We start from the raw sequence: 26,215 nt of genomic DNA, 5'->3' as shown, positions 1-26,215 counted from the left end.
GTGTCTGGGTCTCTGTGAATGGTACCATGTCAGGGACAGTGTGTCTGGGTCTCTGTGAATGGTACCATGTCAGGGAAAGTGTGTCTGGGTCTCTGTGAATGGTCCCATGTCAGGGACAGTGTGTCTGGGTCTCTGTGAATGGTCCCATGTCAGGGACAGTGTGTCTGGGTCTCTGTGAATGGTACCATGTCAGGGACAGTGTGTCTGGGTCTCTGTGAATGGTACCATGTCAGGGACAGTGTTGTGTCTGGGTCTCTGTGAATGGTACCATGTCAGGGACAGTGTGTCTGGGTCTCTGTGAATGGTACCATGTCAGGGACAGTGTGTCTGGGTCTCTGTGAATGGTACCATGTCAGGGACAGTGTGTCTGGGTCTCTGTGAATGGTTCCATGTCAGGGACAGTGTGTCTGGGTCTCTGTGAATGGTACCATGTCAGGGACAGTGTGTCAGGGACAGTGTGTCTGGGTCTCTGTGAATGGTACCATGTCAGGGAAAGTGTGTCTGGGTCTCTGTGAATGGTCCCATGTCAGGGACAGTGTGTCTGGGTCTCTGTGAATGGTCCCATGTCAGGGACAGTGTGTCTGGGTCTCTGTGAATGGTCCCATGTCAGGGACAGTGTGTCTGGGTCTCTGTGAATGGTACCATGTCAGGGACAGTGTGTCTGGGTCTCTGTGAATGGTACCATGTCAGGGACAGTGTTGTGTCTGGGTCTCTGTGAATGGTCCCATGTCAGGGACAGTGTGTCTGGGTCTCTGTGAATGGTACCATGTCAGGGACAGTGTGTCTGGGTCTCTGTGAATGGTACCATGTCAGGGACAGTGTGTCTGGGTCTCTGTGAATGGTTCCATGTCAGGGACAGTGTGTCTGGGTCTCTGTGAATGGTACCATGTCAGGGACAGTGTGTCAGGGACAGTGTGTCTGGGTCTCTGTGAATGGTACCATGTCAGGGACAGTGTATCTGGGTCTCTGTGAATGGTACCATGTCAGGGACAGTGTGTCTGGGTCTCTGTGAATGGTACCATGTCATGGACAGTGTTGTGTCTGGGTCTCTGTGAATGGTACCATGTCAGGGACAGTGTGTCTGGGTCTCTGTGAATGGTACCATGTCAGGGACAGTGTGTCTGGGTCTCTGTGAATGGTACCATGTCAGGGAAAGTGTGTCTGGGTCTCTGTGAATGGTCCCATGTCAGGGACAGTGTGTCTGGGTCTCTGTGAATGGTCCCATGTCAGGGACAGTGTGTCTGGGTCTCTGTGAATGGTACCATGTCAGGGACAGTGTGTCTGGGTCTCTGTGAATGGTACCATGTCAGGGACAGTGTTGTGTCTGGGTCTCTGTGAATGGTACCATGTCAGGGACAGTGTGTCTGGGTCTCTGTGAATGGTACCATGTCAGGGACAGTGTGTCTGGGTCTCTGTGAATGGTACCATGTCAGGGACAGTGTGTCTGGGTCTCTGTGAATGGTTCCATGTCAGGGACAGTGTGTCTGGGTCTCTGTGAATGGTACCATGTCAGGGACAGTGTGTCTGGGTCTCTGTGAATGGTACCATGTCAGGGACAGTGTGTCTGGGTCTCTGTGAATGGTCCCATGTCAGGGACAGTGTGTCTGGGTCTCTGTGAATGGTACCATGTCAGGGACAGTGTGTCTGGGTCTCTGTGAATGGTACCATGTCATGGACAGTGTTGTGTCTGGGTCTCTGTGAATGGTACCATGTCAGGGACAGTGTGTCTGGGTCTCTGTGAATGGTACCATGTCAGGGACAGTGTATCTGGGTCTCTGTGAATGGTACCATGTCAGGGACAGTGTGTCTGGGTCTCTGTGAATGGTCCCATGTCAGGGACAGTGTGTCTGGGTCTCTGTGAATGGTACCATGTCAGGGACAGTGTGTCTGGGTCTCTGTGAATGGTCCCATGTCAGGGACAGTGTGTCTGGGTATCTGTGAATGGTACCATGTCAGGGACAGTGTGTCTGGGTCTCTGTGAATGGTCCCATGTCAGGGACAGTGTGTCTGGGTCTCTGTGAATGGTACCATGTCAGGGACAGTGTCTCTGGGTCTCTGTGAATGGTACCATGTCAGGGACAGTGTTGTGTCTGGGTCTCTGTGAATGGTACCATGTCAGGGACAGTGTCTCTGGGTCTCTGTGAATGGTACCATGTCAGTGACAGTGTGTCTGGGTCTCTGTGAATGGTACCATGTCAGGGACAGTGTGTCTGGGTCTCTGTGAATGGTCCCATGTCAGGGACAGTGTGTCTGGGTCTCTGTGAATGGTACCATGTCAGGGACAGTGTGTCTGGGTCTCTGTGAATGGTACCATGTCAGGGACAGTGTTGTGTCTGGGTCTCTGTGAATGGTACCATGTCAGGGACAGTGTGTCTGGGTCTCTGTGAATGGTCCCATGTCAGGGACAGTGTGTCTGGGTCTCTGTGAATGGTACCATGTCAGGGACAGTGTGTCTGGGTCTCTGTGAATGGTCCCATGTCAGGGACAGTGTTGCGTCTGGGTCTCTGTGAATGGTACCATGTCAGGGACAGTGTCTCTGGTCAGTCTCACCTTGGTGGTGCAGGTGGCCCGTAGTGGCTCCACCAGCCTGTCCAGCCTTTGTAGCACAGCACTGGGACACAGAGTGGACAGTCTAGCCAGCATCAGGAACGTCAGCATCTGAGCAGATAACAACAACATCACCATCATACAACATCTCCATTCTCCTCCAGCCCCAGCTACATAAACCAACACACGCCTCATCAATACAGGCCCTATGATGCATTATGCAGTCTGGCCTTTAATCTTACAGACTACCTCTCTCTCTCTCCTGTTCTCTGATTTTCATACAGACTACCCCGCTCTCTCTCCTGTTCTCTGATCTTCATACAGACTACCCCTCTCTCTCTCCTGTTCTCTGATTTTCATACAGACTACCTCTCTCTCTCCTGTTCTCTGATTTTCATACAGACTACCTCTCTCTCTCTCCTGTTCTCTGATTTTCATACAGACTACCTCTCTCTCTCTCCTGTTCTCTGATCTTCATACAGACTACCCCTCTCTCTCTCCTGTTCTCTGATTTTCATACAGACTACCTCTCTCTCTCCTGTTCTCTGATTTTCATACAGACTACCTCTCTCTCTCTCCTGTTCTCTGATTTTCATACAGACTACCTCTCTCTCTCTCCTGTTCTCTGATTTTCATACAGACTACCTCTCTCTCTCTCCTGTTCTCTGATTTTCATACAGACTACCTCTCTCTCTCTCCTGTTCTCTGATTTTCATACAGACTACCTCTCTCTCTCCTGTTCTCTGATTTTCATACAGACTACCTCTCTCTCTCCTGTTCTCTGATTTTCATACAGACTACCCCGCTCTCTCTCCTGTTCTCTGATTTTCATACAGACTACCTCTCTCTCTCTCCTGTTCTCTGATTTTCATACAGACTACCTCTCTCTCTCTCCTGTTCTCTGATTTTCATACAGACTACCTCTCTCTGATTTTCATACAGACTACCTCTCTCTCTGATTTTCATACAGACTACCTCTCTCTCTGATTTTCATACAGACTCCCCCTCTCTCTCTCCTGTTCTCTGATTTTCATACAGACTACCTCTCTCTCTCTCCTGTTCTCTGATTTTCATACAGACTACCTCTCTCTCTCCTGTTCTCTGATTTTCATACAGACTACCTCTCTCTGATTTTCATACAGACTACCTCTCTCTCTGATTTTCATACAGACTACCTCTCTCTCTCTCCTGTTCTCTGATTTTCATACAGACTACCTCTCTCTGATTTTCATACAGACTACCTCTCGCTCTCTCCTGTTCTCTCTCTCTCCAGGCAGGCCTGTCAGGAAGCTGTATAGGATACCTTGATGTCGTAATGGTCTTTGAGTCCGTCTTCTACGTGGTTGAGGAACTCAAAGATGTCTAGTCTGTCTAGACAGCTGTCCAGGAGGGTGTACATGCACTCAAACGCTGCCTTCCTAATGTCCAGACCATCATCCACTGTGTGTTTAAAGGGACCCATCTCAACCTGGGGGGAGAAGACAGAACATTGAGGTCATTTAGAAGACCCTCTTATCCAAAGTAACTCAACGAAGGTAGGTCATTTAGAACACCCTCTTATCCAAAGTAACTCAACGAAGGTAGGTCATTTAGAACACCCTCTTATCCAAAGTAACTCAACGAAGGTAGGTCATTTAGAACACCCTCTTATCCAAAGTAACTCAACGAAGGTAGGTCATTTAGAACGCCCTCTTATCCAAAGTAACTCAACGAAGGTAGGTCATTTAGAACACTCTCTTATCCAAAGTAACTCAACGAAGGTAGGTCATTTAGAACACTCTCTTATCCAAAGTAACTCAACGAAGGTAGGTCATTTAGAACACTCTCTTATCCAAAGTAACTCAACGAAGGTAGGTCATTTAGGAGACCCTCTTATCCAAAGTAACTCAACGAAGGTAGGTCATTTAGGAGACCCTCTTATCCAAAGTAACTCAACGAAGGTAGGTCATTTAGAACACTCTCTTATCCAAAGTAACTCAACGAAGGTAGGTCATTTAGAACACTCTCTTATCCAAAGTAACTCAACGAAGGTAGGTCATTTAGGAGACCCTCTTATCCAAAGTAACTCAACGAAGGTAGGTCATTTAGAACACTCTCTTATCCAAAGTAACTCAACGAAGGTAGGTCATTTAGAACACCCTCTTATCCAAAGTAACTCAACGAAGGTAGGTCATTTAGAACACCCTCTTATCCAAAGTAACTCAACGAAGGTAGGTCATTTAGAACACCCTCTTATCCAAAGTAACTCAACGAAGGTAGGTCATTTAGAACACCCTCTTATCCAAAGTAACTCAACGAAGGTAGGTCATTTAGAACACCCTCTTATCCAAAGTAACTCAACGAAGGTAGGTCATTTAGAACACCCTCTTATCCAAAGTAACTAAACGAAGGTAGGTCATTTAGGAGACCCTCTTATCCAAAGTAACTCAACGAAGGTAGGTCATTTAGAACACCCTCTTATCCAAAGTAACTCAACAAAGGTAGGTCATTTAGGAGACCCTCTTATCCAAAGTAACTCAACGAAGGTAGGTCATTTAGAACACCCTCTTATCCAAAGTAACTCAACGAAGGTAGGTCATTTAGAACACCCTCTTATCCAAAGTAACTCAACGAAGGTAGGTCATTTAGAACACCCTCTTATCCAAAGTAACTCAACGAAGGTAGGTCATTTAGAACACCCTCTTATCCAAAGTAACTCAACGAAGGTAGGTCATTTAGAACACCCTCTTATCCAAAGTAACTCAACGAAGGTAGGTCATTTAGAACACCCTCTTATCCAAAGTAACTCAACGAAGGTAGGTCATTTAGAACACCCTCTTATCCAAAGTAACTCAACGAAGGTAGGTCATTTAGAACACCCTCTTATCCAAAGTAACTCAACGAAGGTAGGTCATTTAGAACACCCTCTTATCCAAAGTAACTCAACGAAGGTAGGTCATTTAGGAGACCCTCTTATCCAAAGTAACTCAACGAAGGTAGGTCATTTAGAACACCCTCTTATCCAAAGTAACTCAACGAAGGTAGGTCATTTAGAACACCCTCTTATCCAAAGTAACTCAACGAAGGTAGGTCATTTAGGAGACCCTCTTATCCAAAGTAACTCAACGAAGGTAGGTCATTTAGAACACCCTCTTATCCAAAGTAACTCAACGAAGGTAGGTCATTTAGAACACCCTCTTATCCAAAGTAACTCAACGAAGGTAGGTCATTTAGGAGACCCTCTTATCCAAAGTAACTCAACCAAGGTAGGTCATTTAGAACACCCTCTTATCCAAAGTAACTCAACGAAGGTAGGTCATTTAGAACACCCTCTTATCCAAAGTAACTCAACGAAGGTAGGTCATTTAGAACACCCTCTTATCCAAAGTAACTCAACGAAGGTAGGTCATTTAGAACACCCTCTTATCCAAAGTAACTCAACGAAGGTAGGTCATTTAGGAGACCCTCTTATCCAAAGTAACTCAACCAAGGTAGGTCATTTAGAACACCCTCTTATCCAAAGTAACTCAACGAAGGTAGGTCATTTAGAACACCCTCTTATCCAAAGTAACTCAACGAAGGTAGGTCATTTAGAACACCCTCTTATCCAAAGTAACTCAACGAAGGTAGGTCATTTAGAACACCCTCTTATCCAAAGTAACTCAACGAAGGTAGGTCATTTAGAACACCCTCTTATCCAAAGTAACTCAACGAAGGTAGGTCATTTAGAACACCCTCTTATCCGAAGTAACTCAACGAAGGTAGGTCATTTAGAACACCCTCTTATCCAAAGTAACTCAACGAAGGTAGGTCATTTAGAACACCCTCTTATCCAAAGTAACTCAACGAAGGTAGGTCATTTAGAACACCCTCTTATCCAAAGTAACTCAACGAAGGTAGGTCATTTAGAACACCCTCTTATCCAAAGTAACTCAACGAAGGTAGGTCATTTAGAACACCCTCTTATCCAAAGTAACTCAACGAAGGTAGGTCATTTAGAACACCCTCTTATCCAAAGTAACTCAACCAAGGTAGGTCATTTAGAACACCCTCTTATCCAAAGTAACTCAACGAAGGTAGGTCATTTAGGAGACCCTCTTATCCAAAGTAACTCAACGAAGGTAGGTCATTTAGAACACCCTCTTATCCAAAGTAACTCAACGAAGGTAGGTCATTTAGAACACCCTCTTATCCAAAGTAACTCAACGAAGGTAGGTCATTTAGAACACCCTCTTATCCAAAGTAACTCAACGAAGGTAGGTCATTTAGAACACCCTCTTATCCAAAGTAACTCAACGAAGGTAGGTCATTTAGAACACCCTCTTATCCAAAGTAACTCAACGAAGGTAGGTCATTTAGAACACCCTCTTATCCAAAGTAACTCAACGAAGGTAGGTCATTTAGAACACCCTCTTATCCAAAGTAACTCAACGAAGGTAGGTCATTTAGAACACCCTCTTATCCAAAGTAACTCAACGAAGGTAGGTCATTTAGAACACCCTCTTATCCAAAGTAACTCAACCAAGGTAGGTCATTTAGAACACCCTCTTATCCAAAGTAACTCAACGAAGGTAGGTCATTTAGAACACCCTCTTATCCAAAGTAACTCAACGAAGGTAGGTCATTTAGAACACTCTCTTATCCAAAGTAACTCAACGAAGGCAGGTCATTTAGAACACCCTCTTATCCAAAGTAACTCAACGAAGGTAGGTCATTTAGAACACCCTCTTATCCAAAGGAACTCAACGAAGGTAGGTCATTTAGGAGACCCTCTTATCCAAAGTAACTCAACGAAGGTAGGTCATTTAGAACACCCTCTTATCCAAAGTAACTCAACCAAGGTAGGTATAACAACTACATAGCACAAGAATTGCAAGTAAATCCTTCGTCAATCAAACTTAAAACCTTCAAAAACCAAGAAAGGAAGATGTGAGTGAATGAAAAATGAAAGAAGGATAAGAGACAGAGGGTAGGAAACAGGAAACAGGAAGTCAAGCACCAAATGAAACCCCATGTCAACCTAGGGGGTAACAGAAAACAAGGGAAGAGTGAAGGAAGAATGACAGAGATGAACAGAAGCTTGGTTCATCCTGTACCTCTCTGATGAGTTCCTTGCGGACTTTGGTCTCGTTGTAGAGGTGTGGCAGGACCGTATCCAGTAAGTCTCTGATGAGAGAGGGCTTATTATGGGCTGCCGAGTTAAAGGTTACCAGGGCAACCCGCCGCACGTTCAGGTCTGGGTCCTCCAACGTCTTCAAGAAGTCACCTGGAATACAGCCCACAGCACAGACATTATGATCCCTTCAGAAATACATGGATTTTAGCATCAACATATGACAAGTCAAATGAAGAGCTTCCTCTAGTCTAACATATGTATATCTAGTTTTAGCTTGGGAAAGTATTCAGACCCCTTGACTTTTTCCACATTTTGTTACGTTACAGCCTTATTCTAAAATGTATTAAATAATCCTCAGCAATCTAGACACAATACCCCATAATGACAAAGAGAAAAAAGGTTTAGACATTTTTGCTAATTTATTTAAAAAACTAAACAGAAATACCTTATTTACATAAGTATTCAGACCCTTTGCAATGAGACTCGAAATTGAGCTCAGTTGCATCCTGTTTCCATTGATCATCCTTGACATGTTTCTACAACTTGATTGGAGTCCATCTGTGGTAAATTCAATTGATTGGACATGATTGGGAAAGGCACACACCTGTCTATATAAGGTCCCACAGTTGACAGTCCATGTCAGAGCAAAAACCAAGCCATGAGGTCGAAGGAATTGTCCGTAGAGCTCCGAGACAGGATTGTGTCGAGGCACAGATCTGGGGAAGGGTACCAAAACATTTCTGCAGCATTGAAGGGCCACAAGAACACAGTGGCCTCCATCATTCTTAAATGGAAGAAGTTTGGAACCACCAACTCTTCCTAGAGCTGGCCGCCCGGCCAAACTGAACAATCGGGGGAGAAGGGCCTTGGTCAGGGAGGTGACCAAGAACCTGATGGTCACTCTGACAGAGTGCTAGAGTTCGTCTGTGGAGATGGGAGAACCTTCCAGAAGGACAACCATCTGTGCAGCACTCCACCAATCAGGCCTTTATGGTAGAGCGGCCAGACAGAAGCCACTCCTCAGTAAAAGGCACATGACAGCTCGCTTGTAGTTTGCCAAAAGGCATCTAAAGACTCTCAAACCATGAGAAACAAGATTCTCTGGTCTGATGAAACCAAGATTGAACTCTTTGGCCTGAATGTCAAGCGTCAAGTCTGGAGGAAAACTGGCACCATCCCTACGGTGAAGCATGGTGGTGGCAGCATCATGCTGTGGGGATGTTTTTCAGCGGCAGGGACTGGGAGACTAGTCAGGATCGAGGGAAAGATGAACAGAGCAAAGTACAGAGAGATCCTTGATGAAAACCTGCTCCAGAGCGCTCAGGACCTCAGACTGGGGCGAAGGTTCACATTCCAAGAGGACAACGACCCTAAGCACACAGCCAAGACAACGCAGGAGTGGCTTCTGCACAAGTCTCTGAATGTCCTTGAGTGGCCCAGCCAGAGCCCAGACTTTAACCCGATCGAACATCTCTGGAGAGACCTGACAATAGCTGTGCAGCAACGCTCCCCATCCAACGTAACAAAATGTGGAAAAAGTCAAGGGGTCTGAATACTTTCCGAAGGCACTGTACATCTAGTCTATATTTCCTCAATCTGTCTCAGTAAAAACACATCACAGTCTCCAGTACCTATGCTGCGATAGTCTATGTGCCGGGGGGCTAGGGTCAGTCTGTTATATCTGGTGTTATTCTCCTGTCTTATCTGGTGTCCTGTGTGAATATAAGTATGCTCCCTCTAATTCTCTCTCTCTCCCTCCCATCCCGGAGGACCTGAGCCCTAGGACCATGCCTCAGGACTACCTGGCCTGATGACTCCTTGCTGTCCCCAGTCCACCAGGGCGTGCTTGCTTTATGGAGGACCTGAGCCCCCAGGACCATGCCTCAGGACTACCTGGCCTGATGACTCCTGGCTGTCCCCAGTCCACCAGGGCGTGCTTGCTTTATGGAGGACCTGAGCCCCCAGGACCATGCCTCAGGACTACCTGGCCTGATGACTCCTGGCTGTCCCCAGTCCACCTGGTCGTGCTTGCTTTATGGAGGACCTGAGCCCCCAGGACCATGCCTCAGGACTACCTGGCCTGATGACTCCTGGCTGTCCCCAGTCCACCTGGTCGTGCTGCTGCTCCAGTTTCAACTCTTCTGCCTGCGGCTATGGAACCCTGACCTGTTCACCGGACGTGCTACCTTGTCCCAGACCTGCTGTTTTCGACTTTCTCTCTAACGCACCTGCTGTCTCGACCTCTAAATGCTCTGCTATTAAAAGCCAACTGACATTTACTCCTGAGGTGCTGACCTGTTGCACCCTCTACAACCACTGTGATTATTATTTGACCCTGCTGGTCATCTATGAATGTTTGAACATCTTGAAGAACAATCTGGCCTTAAATGGCCATGTACTCTTATAATCTCCACCCGGCACAGCCAGAAGAGGACTGGCCACCCCTCAGAGCCTGGTTCCTCTCTAGGTTTCTTCCTAGGTTTCTGCCTTTCTAGGGAGTTTTTCCTAGCCACCGTGCTTCTACATCTGCATTGCTTGCTGTTTGGGGTTTTAGGCTGGGTTTCTGTATATGCATGTTGTGCCATCTACTGATGTAAAAAGGCCTTTATAAATACATTTGATTGATTGATTTGATTGAGATACCATACCAGTCTGTTTGTCTCAGTAAAGACATTCAGATATAGATACCATACCAGTCTGTCTGTCTCAGTAAAAACATTCAGATATAGATAACTATAGGTCCCATATCAGCAGTCACAGAGAAGATAGGTTAGCAGTAGATAGCTATGCATAGATTAGATGGTGAAGGTAAGACACCTATGCAGTTTTTCAGGAGAGGGTCGATTGTCTGTGGGTGGTCGGAGATGGTGAACTTCACTGCTGTCACGACTGAGCTTCTGGCGTAAGATGATCCTGGAGAAGGAAACATGAATATTCACATGACGTACTTGCAATAGCACAGTAAATTAATACCCAGGTCATATTTCTTAACATGAAATGACTCATATCACGCGCAATGAACAAACTGTATTTTTGAATCAAGTCTTGCCAATCAAAAACAGCATAGTGAAACATTGTGTTACCGTTACCCACCTGAGAGCAGGTATCCTTTGAGCCTGGGCAGCAAGGTTTCAGGGTCTATGAGGGTGAGTTTCCCCAGACACTCCGCTACCACGTTCCTGGTGCCCTCCTCTGCACACTCACAGTGCTTCAACAGCAGGGTCCAGACACTCTCTACGTACGGCTTCAGACCCGCCACAGACGCTGAGCTGGAGCGAACAGAACAGATACTATTTGGTTAGAATGTCTTCTGCCTTTCCACCCCCACACCATTTCTGTTCACACATCGTTGTTATGTTCTGTAATGTTGTGGTGTGTTCTGTTTACACATCGTTGTTATGGTCTGTAATGATGTGGTGTGTTCTGTTTACACATCGTTGTTATGGTCTGTAATGATGTGGTGTGTTCTGTTTACACATCGTTGTTATGGTCTGTAATGATGTGGTGTGTTCTGTTTACACATCGTTGTTATGGTCTGTAATGATGTGGTGTGTTTACATGTCGTTGTTATGGTCTGTAATGATGTGGTGTGTTCTGTTTACACGTCGTTGTTATGGTCTGTAATGTGGTTGCCATGTGTTTGATCTGATGGTGTTTTCTTGACTTCTAATGTGCTGCTTTTGATTGGATTCATTTAGCCCTGCACTTGTGCCTCGCCACATGCCAGGCTGTCATTATGAATAACAATTCGTTCATAACCGACCTGTCTGGTAAAATATGGGTTAAAACAGCAACCCTCCATTGGCCAGTTCAGCCGCCCGACCTGGGACTTGAACCAGCGACCTTTCAGCTCCACCTCCCTAACCGCTGGACTATCCTACCTGATGATCTCTTTGAGTGAGTGTAACAGCAGGTACTGCCTCTTGGGCTGCCCCGAGATCTCCCCCAGGACGAAGGGCAGGTATTCAGGCAGGTTGCCCACGGCGATGGATCCTAGGGCGTACGATGCGGCAGACTTGACCTCTTCAGAAGCGGATGAGAAGGCATCCAGGATGACCGTCTTGAGCTCTGGTTGGCCGCTCAGGTCTACGTGGTGTCCCACCTACCACAGAGACAGATATTATTAATGATTCACTTCACTCTACTAATACTAGTCACTACAGCTACTGATACTAGCCTACTACAATTAAACACCACCATTAGTCCTACTACCAGCAGCAGTAAAACCACTATTAGTCCTACTACCAGCAGCAGTAAAACCACTATTAGTCCTACTACCAGCAGAAGCAAAACCACCATTAGTCCTACTACCAGCAGCAGTAAAACCACTATTAGTCCTACTACCAGCAGATGCAAAACCACTATTAGTCCTACTACCAGCAGCAGCAAAACTACTATAAATCTTACTACCAGCAGCAGCAAAACCACTATTAGTCCTACTACCAGCAGCAGTAAAACCACTATTAGTCCTACTACCAGCAGCAGTAAACCACTATTAGTCCTACTACCAGCAGCAGTAAACCACTATTAGTCCTACTAACAGCAGATACAAAACCACTATTAGTCCTACTACCAGCAGCAGTAAAACCACTATTAGTCCTACTACCAGCAGCAGTAAAACCACTATTAGTCCTACTACCAGCAGATGCAAAACCACTATTAGTCCTACTACCAGCAGCAGTAAAACCACTATTAGTCCTACTACCAGCAGCAGTAAAACCACTATTAGTCCTACTACCAGCAGATGCAAAACCACTATTAGTCCTACTACCAGCAGCAGTGAAACCACTATTAGTCCTACTACCAGCAGCAGTAAAACCACTATTAGTCCTACTACCAGCAGCAGTCAAAACCACTATTAGTCCTACTACCAGCAGCAGCAAAACCACTATTAGTCCTACTACCAGCAGCAGCAAAACCACTATTAGTCCTACTACCAGCAGCAGTAAAACTACTATTAGTCCTACTACCAGCAGAAGCAAAACCACCATTAGTCCTACTACCAGCAGCAGTAAAACCACTATTAGTCCTACTACCAGCAGCAGTAAAACCACTATTAGTCCTACTACCAGCAGCAGTAAAACCACTATTAGTCCTACTACCAGCAGCAGCAAAACCACTATTAGTCCTACTACCAGCAGCAGCAAAACCACTATTAGTCCTACTACCAGCAGCAGTAAAACCACTATTAGTCCTACTACCAGCAGAAGCAAAACCAAATTAGTCCTACTACCAGCAGAAGCAAAACCACCATTAGTCCTACTACCAGCAGCAGTAAAACCACTATTAGTCCTACTACCAGCAGCAGTAAAACCACTATTAGTCCTACTACCAGCAGCAGTAAAACCACTATTAGTCCTACTACCAGCAGAAGTAAAACCACTATTAGTCCTACTACCAGCAGCAGTAAAACCACTATTAGTCCTACTACCAGCAGCAGTAAAACCACTATTAGTCCCACTATCAGCAGCAGTAAAACCACTATTAGTCCTACTACCAGCAGCAGTAAAACTACTATTTCTCCCACAACCATAAAATCACTTAGACATGCACACACGTTCTTTTTTTGAATAGTTGTATTTAAAACTGTGGCCCACCTCTCCCAGTGACAGCAGTGCCAGCAGCCTGATGGAGTCTGTGGACCGAGAGTTCTTCACATCCTGGATGAACTGACCTACCACGGCAGGACCCTCCTACAAATACAATCAAACTTTATTTAAAGTGCATTAAAATATTGCAAAAGCCTTTAGGGCACCTCCTAGTGATCATACAACATTATAAAACACAGTGTTAAGATAATGAACAAACAAAGAAATAAACTGGGATATATTCAAACCGTACAAATCTGAGAAGAAAAAAATTTGGATTGAAAATACACAAAACTCCTCCAGGAGAACATAACACAGGAAGAATGTCTAAAAGTCCTCCAGGAGAACATAACACAGGAAGAATGTCTAAAAGCCCTCCAGGAGAACATAACACAGGAAGAATGTCTAAAAGTCCTCCAGGAGAACATAACAGGAAGGATGTCTAAAAGTCCTCCAGGAGAACATAACACAGGAAGAATGTCTAAAAGTCCTCCAGGAGAACATAACACAGGAAGAATGTCTAAAAGTCCTCCAGGAGAACATAACACAGGAAGGATGTCTAAAAGTCCTCCAGGAGAACATAACACAGGAAGGATGTCTAAAAGTCCTCCAGGAGAACATAACACAGGAAGGATGTCTAAAAGCCCTCCAGGAGAACATAACACAGGAAGGATGTCTAAAAGCCCTCCAGGAGAACATAACACAGGAAGGATGTCTAAAAGTCCTCCAGGAGAACATAACACAGGAAGGATGTCTAAAAGTCCTCCAGGAGAACATAACACAGGAAGGATGTCTAAAAGTCCTCCAGGAGAACATAACACAGGAAGGATGTCTAAAAGTCCTCCAGGAGAACATAACACAGGAAGGATGTCTAAAAGTCCTCCAGGAGAACATAACACAGGAAGGATGTCTAAAAGCCCTCCAGGAGAACATAACACAGGAAGGATGTCTAAAAGTCCTCCAGGAGAACATAACACAGGAAGGATGTCTAAAAGTCCTCCAGGAGAACATAACACAGGAAGGATGTCTAAAAGTCCTCCAGGAGAACATAACACAGGAAGGATGTCTAAAAGTCCTCCAGGAGAACATAACACAGGAAGGATGTCTAAAAGTCCTCCAGGAGAACATAACACAGGAAGGATGTCTAAAAGCCCTCCAGGAGAACATAACACAGGAAGAATGTCTAAAAGCCCTCCAGGAGAACATAACACAGGAAGGATGTCTAAAAGTCCTCCAGGAGAACATAACACAGGAAGGATGTCTAAAAGTCCTCCAGGAGAACATAACACAGGAAGGATGTCTAAAAGTCCTCCAGGAGAACATAACACAGGAAGGATGTCTAAAAGTCCTCCAGGAGAACATAACACAGGAAGGATGTCTAAAAGTCCTCCAGGAGAACATAACACAGGAAGGATGTCTAAAAGTCCTCCAGGAGAACATAACACAGGAAGGATGTCTAAAAGTCCTCCAGGAGAACATAACACAGGAAGGATGTCTAAAAGTCCTCCAGGAGAACATAACACAGGAAGGATGTCTAAAAGTCCTCCAGGAGAACATAACACAGGAAGGATGTCTAAAAGCCAGGAGAACATAACACAGGAAGGATGTCTAAAAGTCCTCCAGGAGAACATAACACAGGAAGGATGTCTAAAAGTCCTCCAGGAGAACATAACACAGGAAGGATGTCTAAAAGTCCTCCAGGAGAACATAACACAGGAAGGATGTCTAAAAGTCCTCCAGGAGAACATAACACAGGAAGGATGTCTAAAAGTCCTCCAGGAGAACATAACACAGGAAGGATGTCTAAAAGTCCTCCTGGAGAACATAACACAGGAAGAATGTCTAAAAGTCCTCCAGGAGAACATAACACAGGAAGGATGTCTAAAAGTCCTCCAGGAGAACATAACACAGGAAGGATGTCTAAAAGTCCTCCAGGAGAACATAACACAGGAAGGATGTCTAAAAGTCCTCCAGGAGAACATAACACAGGAAGGATGTCTAAAAGTCCTCCAGGAGAACATAACACAGGAAGGATGTCTAAAAGTCCTCCAGGAGAACATAACACAGGAAGGATGTCTAAAAGTCCTCCAGGAGAATATAACACAGGAAGGATGTCTAAAAGTCCTCCAGGAGAATATAACACAGGAAGGATGTCTAAAAGTCCTCCAGGAGAACATAACACAGGAAGGATGTCTAAAAGCCCTCCAGGAGAACATAACACAGGAAGGATGTCTAAAAGCCAAGAGAACAGTGAACCCACATTAGGACAGGCGCGGGTCAGAGCAGCCACACACTTGGCGATGGAGTAGTAGGACTGTTTGTGTGTCAGAGCAGCACTCTGGGCGTAGACTGGACCGGTCAGCATACGGAGCAGGTCCATGTAACCCAGAGAGGATGTCTCCGTACCCACCAGAGCCTGGGAGAGGAGACACAATAACACCGCTTTTAATATAACATAACCCTAACCCAGAGAGGGTGTCCCCGTACCCACCAGAGCCTGGGAGAGGAGACACAATAACACCGCTTTTAATATAACATAACCCTAACCCAGAGAGGATGTCCCCGTACCCACCAGAGCCTGGGAGAGGAGACACAATAACACCGTTTTTAATATAACATAACCCTAACCCAGAGAGGGTGTCCCCGTACCCACCAGAGCCTGAATATAGAAGAACAGAATATAGTATTTTCTGAGTGCAACAATCCTGCTTGATCAGGGTCAGTGTTTTTATAAATACACAAATTAACATTAAGCAGTGACACTTCTAGATTCGAAGTTGATAGTTTGGGAAACTACAGAGCATCTTCTATCGGGACAAAGTAGGACCTAAATACCTGATCGTTTCTTTTTGCTGATTTTCCAAGCAGTTCACAAACTTTTTTACAACACAGTACGTCAATTGAACTCACCCATCCGCTGTCCTAGACGTTAATAAAGCATTCCCTTATCAAACTGTAACTGGTAACCATCCGTACCTGGAAAAACTCTAACATGGCACCGAGGGCCCCTCCTTGCAGAAGAGGAGACCTGACCAGAGAGATGAGCTCTGAGAGGATGGTCGACCCCCCGATCTTAGCCAGGGAGAGAGGGTGGACACGGGCCAGGGTGGTCAGGAAGCTGATGGCCATCTGGGACACATGCATGTCGCTCTCGCTGATCAGTGGAGGCAGCTCGGCCAGCACCGCGTCGATCATGGCCGGAGTCACGCTGTCGCTGTAGTTCTTCACCAGGATGTCGAGGCCGGCCAGGGTGCTCAGTTTCAGCGCCCGCTGGTTCTTACGCAGGAACGACGCCAGGATGGGCACCGCCTCGTCAAGGATAGGTCGAAGGTCAATCTTCAGCGTGGAGCCTGTGATTAGGGAAGAGAGCAAGTATGAAAAGTAAGTATATACACACACACCTCTTATCGAGCGGGGAAACTGATTTATTAGTTTAAAAAAAACACACTTATCAAGCCATTAAATCAACCGTCATCAACAGACTCTGAAAAACCTACGTATGGATTCTGAAAGACTTCCCGATATCATCCACTCCCTACCTGCGATGAGCGTGAGGGCCTTGACCGTAGTCAGCCTGGTAATCTCATTCTTCAGGCGCTCTAGGAAGATGTGCAGCGTCCCAGGGAGGTCGGCCCCCAGGCTGTCTCCTAGGTTACAGATGATCTGACCCATACAGGAAATGGCCCTCTCTTTCACTTCCTGGTCGATGTCGGCAGCCTTGAGGCGTTTGATGGTGCAGGTGAAGAGGTCAGTGATGTAGGGAGAAGCATCGAAGGTGTCCCTCTCCGGCTGGTCCAGAGGTCTGAGAAGATTCAGATTCACATTGAGAAAGCTTCATTTCCCCCATACTGGGCCATGTGCTTCATTTCCCCCATACTGGGCCATGTGCTTCATTTCCCCCATACTGGGCCATGTGCTTCATTTCCCCCATACTGGGCCATGTGCTTGCATCAGATTAAAAATAAAAATAAAATACTGTACAGACAGAATGAAAAACAGCAACACACGACTCGAGTTACCTCTGGTGAAACATGTAGTTATCCTATTAAAAACAAGAGAACACACCAATACGCATGTATTAGAATAGACTAGATAACCTTACCTGATCACCTTGACCAACTGTTGGGTGACCAGCAGGGCCTCAGAGGTGATCTTATAGAAGGGGTCTCCCACACATGCCACCACGGGCGGCACCAGGGCCTTTGGAGGTTACAGGTTAGAAAAGTTTATTAAAAAGTTTATTCAAGTGTCACTTCACAAAATGACAAGACGTCTTTCAAATAAAGAAATACTTTTTTTTTGTGGATGGACCACTCAGTGAGAGTTCTGAGACTATTTTAAAAGTCCTAATATCCGACCTGAACATGGGGGTGGAAGACTTGGGGCTGGTGGTTACACAGGACCACATACAGACAGGACAGGGCATCGATCTTCAGGTTGGACGAACTGGACTTGTCGTTGAGAGAGAAGATGATTCCTGTTGGGAGGGAGGGAGAGTAGGTTAGTTTAGTCGATATGCACATTGAGAGAGGGTTTCCCGGACACAGATTAAGCCTAGTCCTAGACTAGAAACTCCATTGAAAGTGCTTTTTAGTCTAGGACTAGGTGTGATGTGTGTCTGGGGAAACCGGCCCAATGCATTAGAATATGAAAGGAAAGAAGGGAAACAGATTAGGAAAGTGGTGCCGGTGAGGTCAGAAACCTGACCCATGTTTCAGGGAACACAAAATACAATGAGGAAAACAGAGAGCTTCCTTACTAAACAGGAAGGTTTACAGTAAGACTCAATACAACAACAGGAAGGTTTACAGTAAGAATCAATACAACAACAGGAAGGTTTTACAGTAAGAATCAATACAACAACAGGAAGGTTTTACAGTAAGAATCAATACAACAGGAAGGTTTTACAGTAAGAATCAATACAAACAACAGGAAGGTTTTACAGTAAGAATCAATTCAACAACAGGAAGGTTTTACAATAAGAATCAATACAACAACAGGAAGGTTTTACAATAAGAATCAATACAACAACAGGAAGGTTTTCCAGTAAGAATCAATACAAACAGGAAGGTTTTACAGTAAGAATCAATACAACAACAGGAAGGTTTTACAGTAAGAATCAATACAACAACAGGAAGGTTTTACAGTAAGAATCAATACAACAACAGGAAGGTTTTACAGTAAGAATCAATACAAACAACAGGAAGGTTTTACAGTAAGAATCAATTCAACAACAGGAAGGTTTTACAATAAGAATCAATACAACAACAGGAAGGTTTTCCAGTAAGAATCAATACAAACAACAGGAAGATTTTACAGTAAGAATCAATACAACAACAGGAAGGTTTTACAGTAAGAATCAATACAACAACAGGCAGATAATAGTGATGATCAGCCCCTTTCAGATCCTCCACTCCCCTGGTCCATGCAGGGAAGGAGAAGCTAGCTTCATATTACATTGATCCTATATAATCCCATTGCGGTGGGTTACTGAAGCAGAGCAGTGGCACTGTAGAATAGAGTTCGGAGGAGCATGTTGGGGAAACTACAATGACTGGTTTCTCTCCCAAGGTCATTTAGAAAATGACAGAACATGATATAAAATCTACTCTTGTTGCCTTTGGTGTGTTGCATTTAACTGCGAACAAGTCGTAATAAATCACTTGTAGTGTTCTAAAGGGAAAGAAGACCCTATGGCTGCAAACAGCAATAAACAACACGCAGAACTATCAATCCATCGATTCCTCTAAGGTGACACGTTGACTAGGTAAAATAATACAATGTTCTCCTTCAACATATTTCCTGTCAACTCAACTACTCTCATTCCACTAAGACATGAAAAGGCATTTAATGTCATCATTTCATAAGAACCGAAAATCAGCCTGAGTGTGTCGGTCAGCCAGCCTCCGTCAGACGGAGTGACCTCCAGACCAGAGGGATGAGGCTGAAGAATGTGCCAAGGGCGGGAGCCTCGTTCCTGGGAGCAGCACTGAGATGTTGGGGGTGAGAGACCAGGATAGGCCCCGGGTAAAAGTCTGGCAAGAGTGAGATCAGAATCTCGGGGTGCCAACTACTACCATTGTGCCCTTGAGCAAAGGCTGCTCCAGGGGAAGTGTAGCTCTGCAGCTGATCCAATGCTGCTTTCAGCCTCTCCTTCGTGTGTGCGTGTGTGTGTGTGTGTGTGTGTGTGTGTGTGTGTGTGTGTGTGTGTGTGTGTGTGTGTGGTGTCCGGGGGACAAATTTCAGGTTCACATGAGGTACACCCATCTAGTACCGGGGGTCAGACCCCTCACCTTTGCCTCCAGAACAGCTGGAATTCTTCGGGGCACTGAAACGTTGCTCAAATTGGTATCAAGGGACCGAACGTGTGACAGGAAAACATTCCCCACACCAGTACACCACTGCCACCAGCCTGTAGCGTTGACACCAGGCAGGATGGGACCATGGACTCACGCCAAATCCTGACTCTGCCATCAGCATGACGCAAGAGGAATCGGGATTCGTCAGTCCAGGCAATGTTTTTCTACTACTGAATTGTCCAGTGTTGGTGATGGCGTGCCCACTGGAGCCGCTTCTTCTTGTTTTTAGCTGATAGGAGTGGAACCCGGTGTGGTCGTCTGCTGCAATAGCCCATCCGTGGCAAGGACCGACGAGTTGTGCGTTCCGAGATGCCGTTCTGCACACCACTGTTGTACTGCACCGTTGTTTTCCTGTTTGTGGCCCGCCTGTTAGCTTGCACCATTCTCGCCATTCTCCTTCGACCTTTCTCATCAACGAGCTGTTTTCACCCACAGGACTGTCGCTGACCGGATGTTTTTTGTTTGTCGCACCATTCTCGGTAAACCCTAGACACTGTTGTTTGTAAAAAGCCCAGGAGGCCGGCCGTTTCTCAGAGACTGGAACCGGTGCGTCTGACACAGAGGATCATACCACGCTCAGTCTCTCAGGTCACTCGTTTTGCCCATTCTAACGTTCAATCAAACAGTAACTGAATGCCTCGATGCCTGTCTGCCTGTTTTATATAGCAAGCCAAGGCCACGTGACTCACTGTCTGTAGAAGCTAACCATTTTTCTGAACGGGGTGGTGTACCTAATAAACTGCCCACTCAGTGCAAGTTATGTTGTGTGAGGACTCCAGGGTTAGGGTAGGGTAGTAACCTACCTGGTACGAGGACAGGGATGTGTTGTGTGAGGGCTCCAGGGTTAGGGCAGGGTAGTAACCTACCTGGTACGAGGACAGGGATGTGTTGGGTGAGGGCTCCAGGGTTAGGGTAGTAACCTACCTGGTACGAGGACAGGGATGTGTTGTGTGAGGGCTCCAGGCAGCACGTTGACCAGCTCTGTCAGCATGTTGAAGCAGCACTGGCGAGTCTTGACACTTTTCTCCTTCATCTGCTTATGCAGGGCCTTAACGATCATTGGCACCTGCAGCAGCACCCGGCGGGAGAGAGAAATATCAGACATACTACGCACTAATACACACTAGAACTACCACTAGGAGAAATATCAGACATACTACGGACTAATACACACTAGAACTACCACTAGGAGAAATATCAGAAATACTACTGACTAATACACACTAGAACTACCACTAGGAGAAATATCAGAAATACTACTGACTAATACACACTAGAACTACCACTAGGAGAAATATCAGACATACTACGGACTAATACATACTAGAACTACCACTAGGAGAAATATCAGACATACTACGGACTAATACACACTAGAACTACCACTAGGAGAAATATCAGAAATACTACGGACTAATACACACTAGAACTACCACTAGGATAAATATCAGACATACTACGGACTAATACACACTAGAACTACCACTAGGAGAAATATCAGACATACTACGCACTAATACACACTAGAACTACCACTAGGAGAAATATCAGACATACTACGGACTAATACATACTAGAACTACCACTAGGATAACTATCAGACATACTACGCACTAATACACACTAGAACTACCACTAGGATAAATATCAGACATACTACGGACTAATACACACTAGAACTACCACTAGGATAAATATCAGACATACTACTGACTAATACACACTAGAACTACCACTAGGATAAATATCAGACATACTACTGACTAATACACACTAGAACTACCACTAGGATAAATATCAGACATACTACGGACTACTACACACTAGAACTACCACTAGGATAAATATCAGACATACTACGGACTAATACATACTAGAACTACCACTAGGATAAATATCAGAAATACTACGGACTAATACACACTAGAACTACCACTAGGAGAAATATCAGACATACTACTGATTAATATACACTAGAACTACCACTAGGAGAAATATCAGACATACTACGGACTAATACACACTAGAACTACCACTAGGAGAAATATCAGAAATACTACGGACTAATACACACTAGAACTACCACTAGGAGAAATATCAGACATACTACGGACTAATACACACTAGAACTACCACTAGGAGAAATATCAGACATACTACGGACTAATACACACTAGAACTACCACTAGGAGAAATATCAGACATACTACGGACTAATACACACTAGAACTACCACTAGGAGAAATATCAGACATACTACGGACTAATACACACTAGAACTACCACTAGGAGAAATATCAGAAATACTACTGACTAATACATACTATAACTACCACTAGGATAAATATCAGAAATACTACTGACTAATACACACTAGAACTACCACTAGGATAAATATCAGAAATACTACTGACTAATACATACTAGAACTACCACTAGGATAAATATCAGAAATACTACTGACTAATACATACTAGAACTACCACTAGGATAAATATCAGAAATACTACTGACTAATACATACTAGAACTACCACTAGGATAAATATCAGAAATACTACCAACTAATACATACTAGAACTACCACTAGGATAAATATCAGAAATACTACTGACTAATACATACTAGAACTACCACTAGGATAAATATCAGAAATACTACTGACTACTACATACTAGAACTACCACTAGGATAAATATCAGAAATACTACTGACTAATACATACTAGAACTACCACTAGGATAAATATCAGAAATACTACCGACTAATACATACTAGAACTACCACTAGGATAAATATCAGAAATACTACTGACTAATACACACTAGAACTACCACTAGGATAAATATCAGAAATACTACTGACTAATACATACTAGAACTACCACTAGGATAAATATCAGAAATACTACTGACTAATACATACTAGAACTACCACTAGGATAAATATCAGAAATACTACCGACTAATACACACTAGAACTACCACTAGGAGAAATATCAGACATACTACGGACTAATACACACTAGAACTACCACTAGGAGAAATATCAGAAATACTACCAACTAATACATACTAGAACTACCACTAGGATAAATATCAGAAATACTACCGACTAATACACACTAGAACTACCACTAGGATAAATATCAGAAATACTTCTGACTAATACATACTAGAACTACCACTAGGATAAATATCAGAAATACTACTGACTAATACATACTAGAACTACCACTAGGATAAATATCAGAAATACTACTGACTAATACATACTAGAACTACCACTAGGATAAATATCAGAAATACTACCAACTAATACATACTAGAACTACCACTAGGATAAATATCAGAAATACTACTGACTAATACATACTAGAACTACCACTAGGATAAATATCAGAAATACTACTGACTACTACATACTAGAACTACCACTAGGATAAATATCAGAAATACTACTGACTAATACATACTAGAACTACCACTAGGATAAATATCAGAAATACTACTGACTAATACATACTAGAACTACCACTAGGATAAATATCAGAAATACTACTGACTAATACATACTAGAACTACCACTAGGATAAATATCAGAAATACTACCAACTAATACATACTAGAACTACCACTAGGATAAATATCAGAAATACTACTGACTAATACATACTAGAACTACCACTAGGATAAATATCAGAAATACTACTGACTACTACATACTAGAACTACCACTAGGATAAATATCAGAAATACTACTGACTAATACATACTAGAACTACCACTAGGATAAATATCAGAAATACTACCGACTAATACACACTAGAACTACCACTAGGATAAATATCAGACATACTACTGGACTAATACATACTAGAACTACCACTAGGATAAATATCAGAAATACTACTGCCTAATACACACTAGAACTACCACTAGGATAAATATCAGAAATACTACTCTCTCGACCCTCTGTGTGTGTGTGAGCATTAACATAGGAGCATTACATTGGTGTGATGCATTAATACAGGTAACCAGGTAGTACTGTTTAGACCAGGCTAGTAGGAAACGTGCCAAACTAGCCCGAAAAACGTGTCTTCTGAAATATCGCACAGCACAGATTTTTGGATCCTTGGCTAAAAGAACATCACCCACCATTGGCTAGTAGAACGTATGGTCTACCAGCCAGATTGGGCAGTGCCTCTCTCTGTTTTACCTGGTTCTGCAGCATGGTGAGTGGAGTCTCTCTCTCTGTGTTTTACCTGGTTCTGCAGCATGGTGAGTGGAGTCTCTCTCTGTGTTTTACCTGGTTCTGCAGCATGGTGAGTGGAGTCTCTCTCTGTGTTTTACCTGGTTCTGCAGCATGGTGAGTGGAGTCTCTCTCTGTGTTTTACCTGGTTCTGCAGCATGGTGAGTGGAGTCTCTCTCTCTGTGTTTTACCTGGTTCTGCAGCATGGTGAGTGGAGTCTCTCTCTGTGTTTTACCTGGTTCTGCAGCATGGTGAGTGGAGTCTCTCTCTGTGTTTTACCTGGTTCTGCAGCATGGTGAGTGGAGTCTCTCTCTGTGTTTTACCTGGTTCTGCAGCATGGTGAGTGGAGTCTCTCTCTGTGTTTTACCTGGTTCTGCAGCATGGTGAGTGGAGTCTCTCTCTGTGTTTTACCTGGTTCTGCAGCATGGTGAGTGGAGTCTCTCTCTGTGTTTTACCTGGTTCTGCAGCATGGTGAGTGGAGTCTCTCTCTGTGTTTTACCTGGTTCTGCAGCATGGTGAGTGGAGTCTCTCTCTGTGTTTTACCTGGTTCTGCAGCATGGTGAGTGGAGTCTCTCTGTGTTTTACCTGGTTCTGCAGCATGGTGAGTGGAGTCTCTCTCTCTGTGTTTTACCTGGTTCTGCAGCATGGTGAGTGGAGTCTCTCTCTCTGTGTTTTACCTGGTTCTGCAGCATGGTGAGTGGAGTCTCTCTCTGTGTTTTACCTGGTTCTGCAGCATGGTGAGTGGAGTCTCTCTCTGTGTTTTACCTGGTTCTGCAGCATGGTGAGTGGAGTCTCTCCTTGTTCCATGGCATCGGGGTCACACAGCCAGCTCTGAGCAGGACGTGTCTGTTTCAGCAGCGACAGGTAGGCATGGAACACATCAGCCTTCACGTTCTCCTCCCGCTCCTACAAATCCATCAGTCAATACATCAGCCAATACATTAGTCAATCAATCAATCAAAATGTTTTTATAAAGCCCAACTGTTGATGTCAAAGTGCTTTTACTTTTTAGTAACCCGGCCTAGACTCAGAGTGCAACCACAAACACAAACAGACGCCCAATGGCTAGGTAAAACTCCTTGGAAGATAGAAACCTAGAGGAACACGGGATAGTGGTGTGTGTGTGTGTGTGTGTGTGTGTGTGCCTTGAAGCGGGCGATGAGTGCGGGCGACACGGTGCGGTAGAACTCTGGCAGCATCTCGTGGCGTGTGCTGACCACGGCGTCCAGGCACTTGGCGGCCGCACGGCGAACCTTCCAGCTCATGTCGTCGTCGTCGCTGTACTCATCATCACTTCCTGTAAAAGGTCAGAGGTCAAAGGGTGGTGGGAGTGTGAGGTTAGAGACTTAACAGTCTAGTAGCAGTTATCATTATAGCATATTAAAAGGGTTAAACGCTTCTCTAGGCATCGTGACGACGTCAGATATGTACGTTAGCCACATTAACATCTCAAACAGGGTTACACAAGCAGCACAGAAATTAGCATGTGACATCTAGTAGTCTAGGGTCGACCACCTGACTACCACGAACAACACTGTAATCACATGGTTGTTGCAGGTCAAGAAACTATCGCTGCCTAACCTCAAATCCTTCCAATGAGATTTGACATATGAAGTTTGACAGAGATACACTCATCAATCATCAGAGAGAGACAGACTAGGAGGCTAGTCACAGCACTGTACTGCCCTGGTCCTGACAGACTAGGAGGCTAGTCACAGCACTGTACTGCCCTGGTCCTGACAGACTAGGAGGCTAGTCACAGCACTGTACTGCCCTGGTCCTGACAGACTAGGAGGCTAGTCACAGCACTGTACTGCCCTGGTCCTGACAGACTAGGAGGCTAGTCACAGCACTGTACTGCCCTGGTCCTGACAGACTAGGAGGCTAGTCACAGCACTGTACTGCCCTGGTCCTGACAGACTAGGAGGCTAGTCACAGCACTGTACTGCCCTGGTCCTGACAGACTAGGAGGCTAGTCACAGCACTGTACTGCCCTGGTCCTGACAGACTAGGAGGCTAGTCACAGCACTGTACTGCCCTGGTCCTGACAGACTAGGAGGCTAGTCACAGCACTGTACTGCCCTGGTCCTGACAGACTAGGAGGCTAGTCACAGCACTGTACTGCCCTGGTCCTGACAGACTAGGAGGCTAGTCACAGCACTGTACTGCCCTGGTCCTGTACAGACTAGGAGGCTAGTCACAGCACTGTACTGCCCTGGTCCTGACAGACTATGAGGCTAGTCACAGCACTGTACTGCCCTGGTCCTGACAGACTAGGAGGCTAGTCACAGCACTGTACTGCCCTGGTCCTGACAGACTAGGAGGCTAGTCACAGCACTGTACTGCCCTGGTCCTGACAGACTAGGAGGCTAGTCA

General features: G+C 44.9%; 2 protein-coding genes across 3 annotated transcripts in view; both read right to left on the bottom strand.

Annotated features, from left to right (window-relative positions):
* cand1 (cullin-associated and neddylation-dissociated 1) overlaps nucleotides 1–26,215 on the bottom strand; it is an 83,104-nt gene that overhangs the window by 4,078 nt on the left and 52,811 nt on the right. The window contains exons 8-22 of one of the 2 annotated variants that reach the window (XM_045210599.1): nucleotides 24,985–25,136; nucleotides 24,605–24,745; nucleotides 20,514–20,658; nucleotides 17,589–17,707; nucleotides 17,333–17,430; nucleotides 16,770–17,032; nucleotides 16,207–16,580; nucleotides 15,491–15,646; nucleotides 13,240–13,335; nucleotides 11,524–11,744; nucleotides 10,736–10,911; nucleotides 10,460–10,555; nucleotides 7,623–7,792; nucleotides 3,851–4,015; nucleotides 2,551–2,658 (exon numbers count right to left, since the gene is read on the bottom strand). In XM_045210599.1, the coding sequence (XP_045066534.1) occupies nucleotides 2,551–2,658; nucleotides 3,851–4,015; nucleotides 7,623–7,792; nucleotides 10,460–10,555; nucleotides 10,736–10,911; nucleotides 11,524–11,744; nucleotides 13,240–13,335; nucleotides 15,491–15,646; nucleotides 16,207–16,580; nucleotides 16,770–17,032; nucleotides 17,333–17,430; nucleotides 17,589–17,707; nucleotides 20,514–20,658; nucleotides 24,605–24,745; nucleotides 24,985–25,136 (2,480 nt within the window). The remainder of the gene's footprint in view (nucleotides 1–2,550; nucleotides 2,659–3,850; nucleotides 4,016–7,622; nucleotides 7,793–10,459; nucleotides 10,556–10,735; nucleotides 10,912–11,523; nucleotides 11,745–13,239; nucleotides 13,336–15,490; nucleotides 15,647–16,206; nucleotides 16,581–16,769; nucleotides 17,033–17,332; nucleotides 17,431–17,588; nucleotides 17,708–20,513; nucleotides 20,659–24,604; nucleotides 24,746–24,984; nucleotides 25,137–26,215) is intronic. The other variant, XM_045210600.1, reaches the window with a different exon arrangement.
* On the bottom strand, nucleotides 13,342–15,431 carry LOC123482500. Its single transcript, XM_045210601.1, has 2 exons — nucleotides 15,188–15,431; nucleotides 13,342–14,801 (listed from the first exon to the last, which is right to left on the bottom strand). The coding sequence occupies exons 1-2, from the start codon at nucleotides 15,405–15,407 to the stop codon at nucleotides 13,636–13,638; spliced, it is 1,386 nt and encodes a 461-aa protein (XP_045066536.1). The 5' UTR covers nucleotides 15,408–15,431; the 3' UTR covers nucleotides 13,342–13,635.

The sequence above is a fragment of the Coregonus clupeaformis genome, chromosome 4, assembly GCF_020615455.1.
Source record: "Coregonus clupeaformis isolate EN_2021a chromosome 4, ASM2061545v1, whole genome shotgun sequence".
In the NCBI taxonomy this organism is placed as follows: Eukaryota; Metazoa; Chordata; class Actinopteri; order Salmoniformes; family Salmonidae; genus Coregonus; species Coregonus clupeaformis.
This window is presented reverse-complemented; position numbering and strand designations above follow the sequence as displayed.

What these genes read in the sequence shown, in the direction of transcription:
- LOC123482500 (XM_045210601.1), bottom strand. Translation starts at nt 15,407, where the DNA reads ATGTTCTCCTGGAGGACTTTTAGACATCCTTCCTGTGTTATATTCTCC. An exon ending in CTCCTGGAGGACTTTTAGAC is followed by an intron (nt 14,802 to 15,187) that starts ATCCTTCCTGTG and finishes TGGCTTTTAGAC; the next exon opens with ATCCTTCCTGTGTTATGTTC.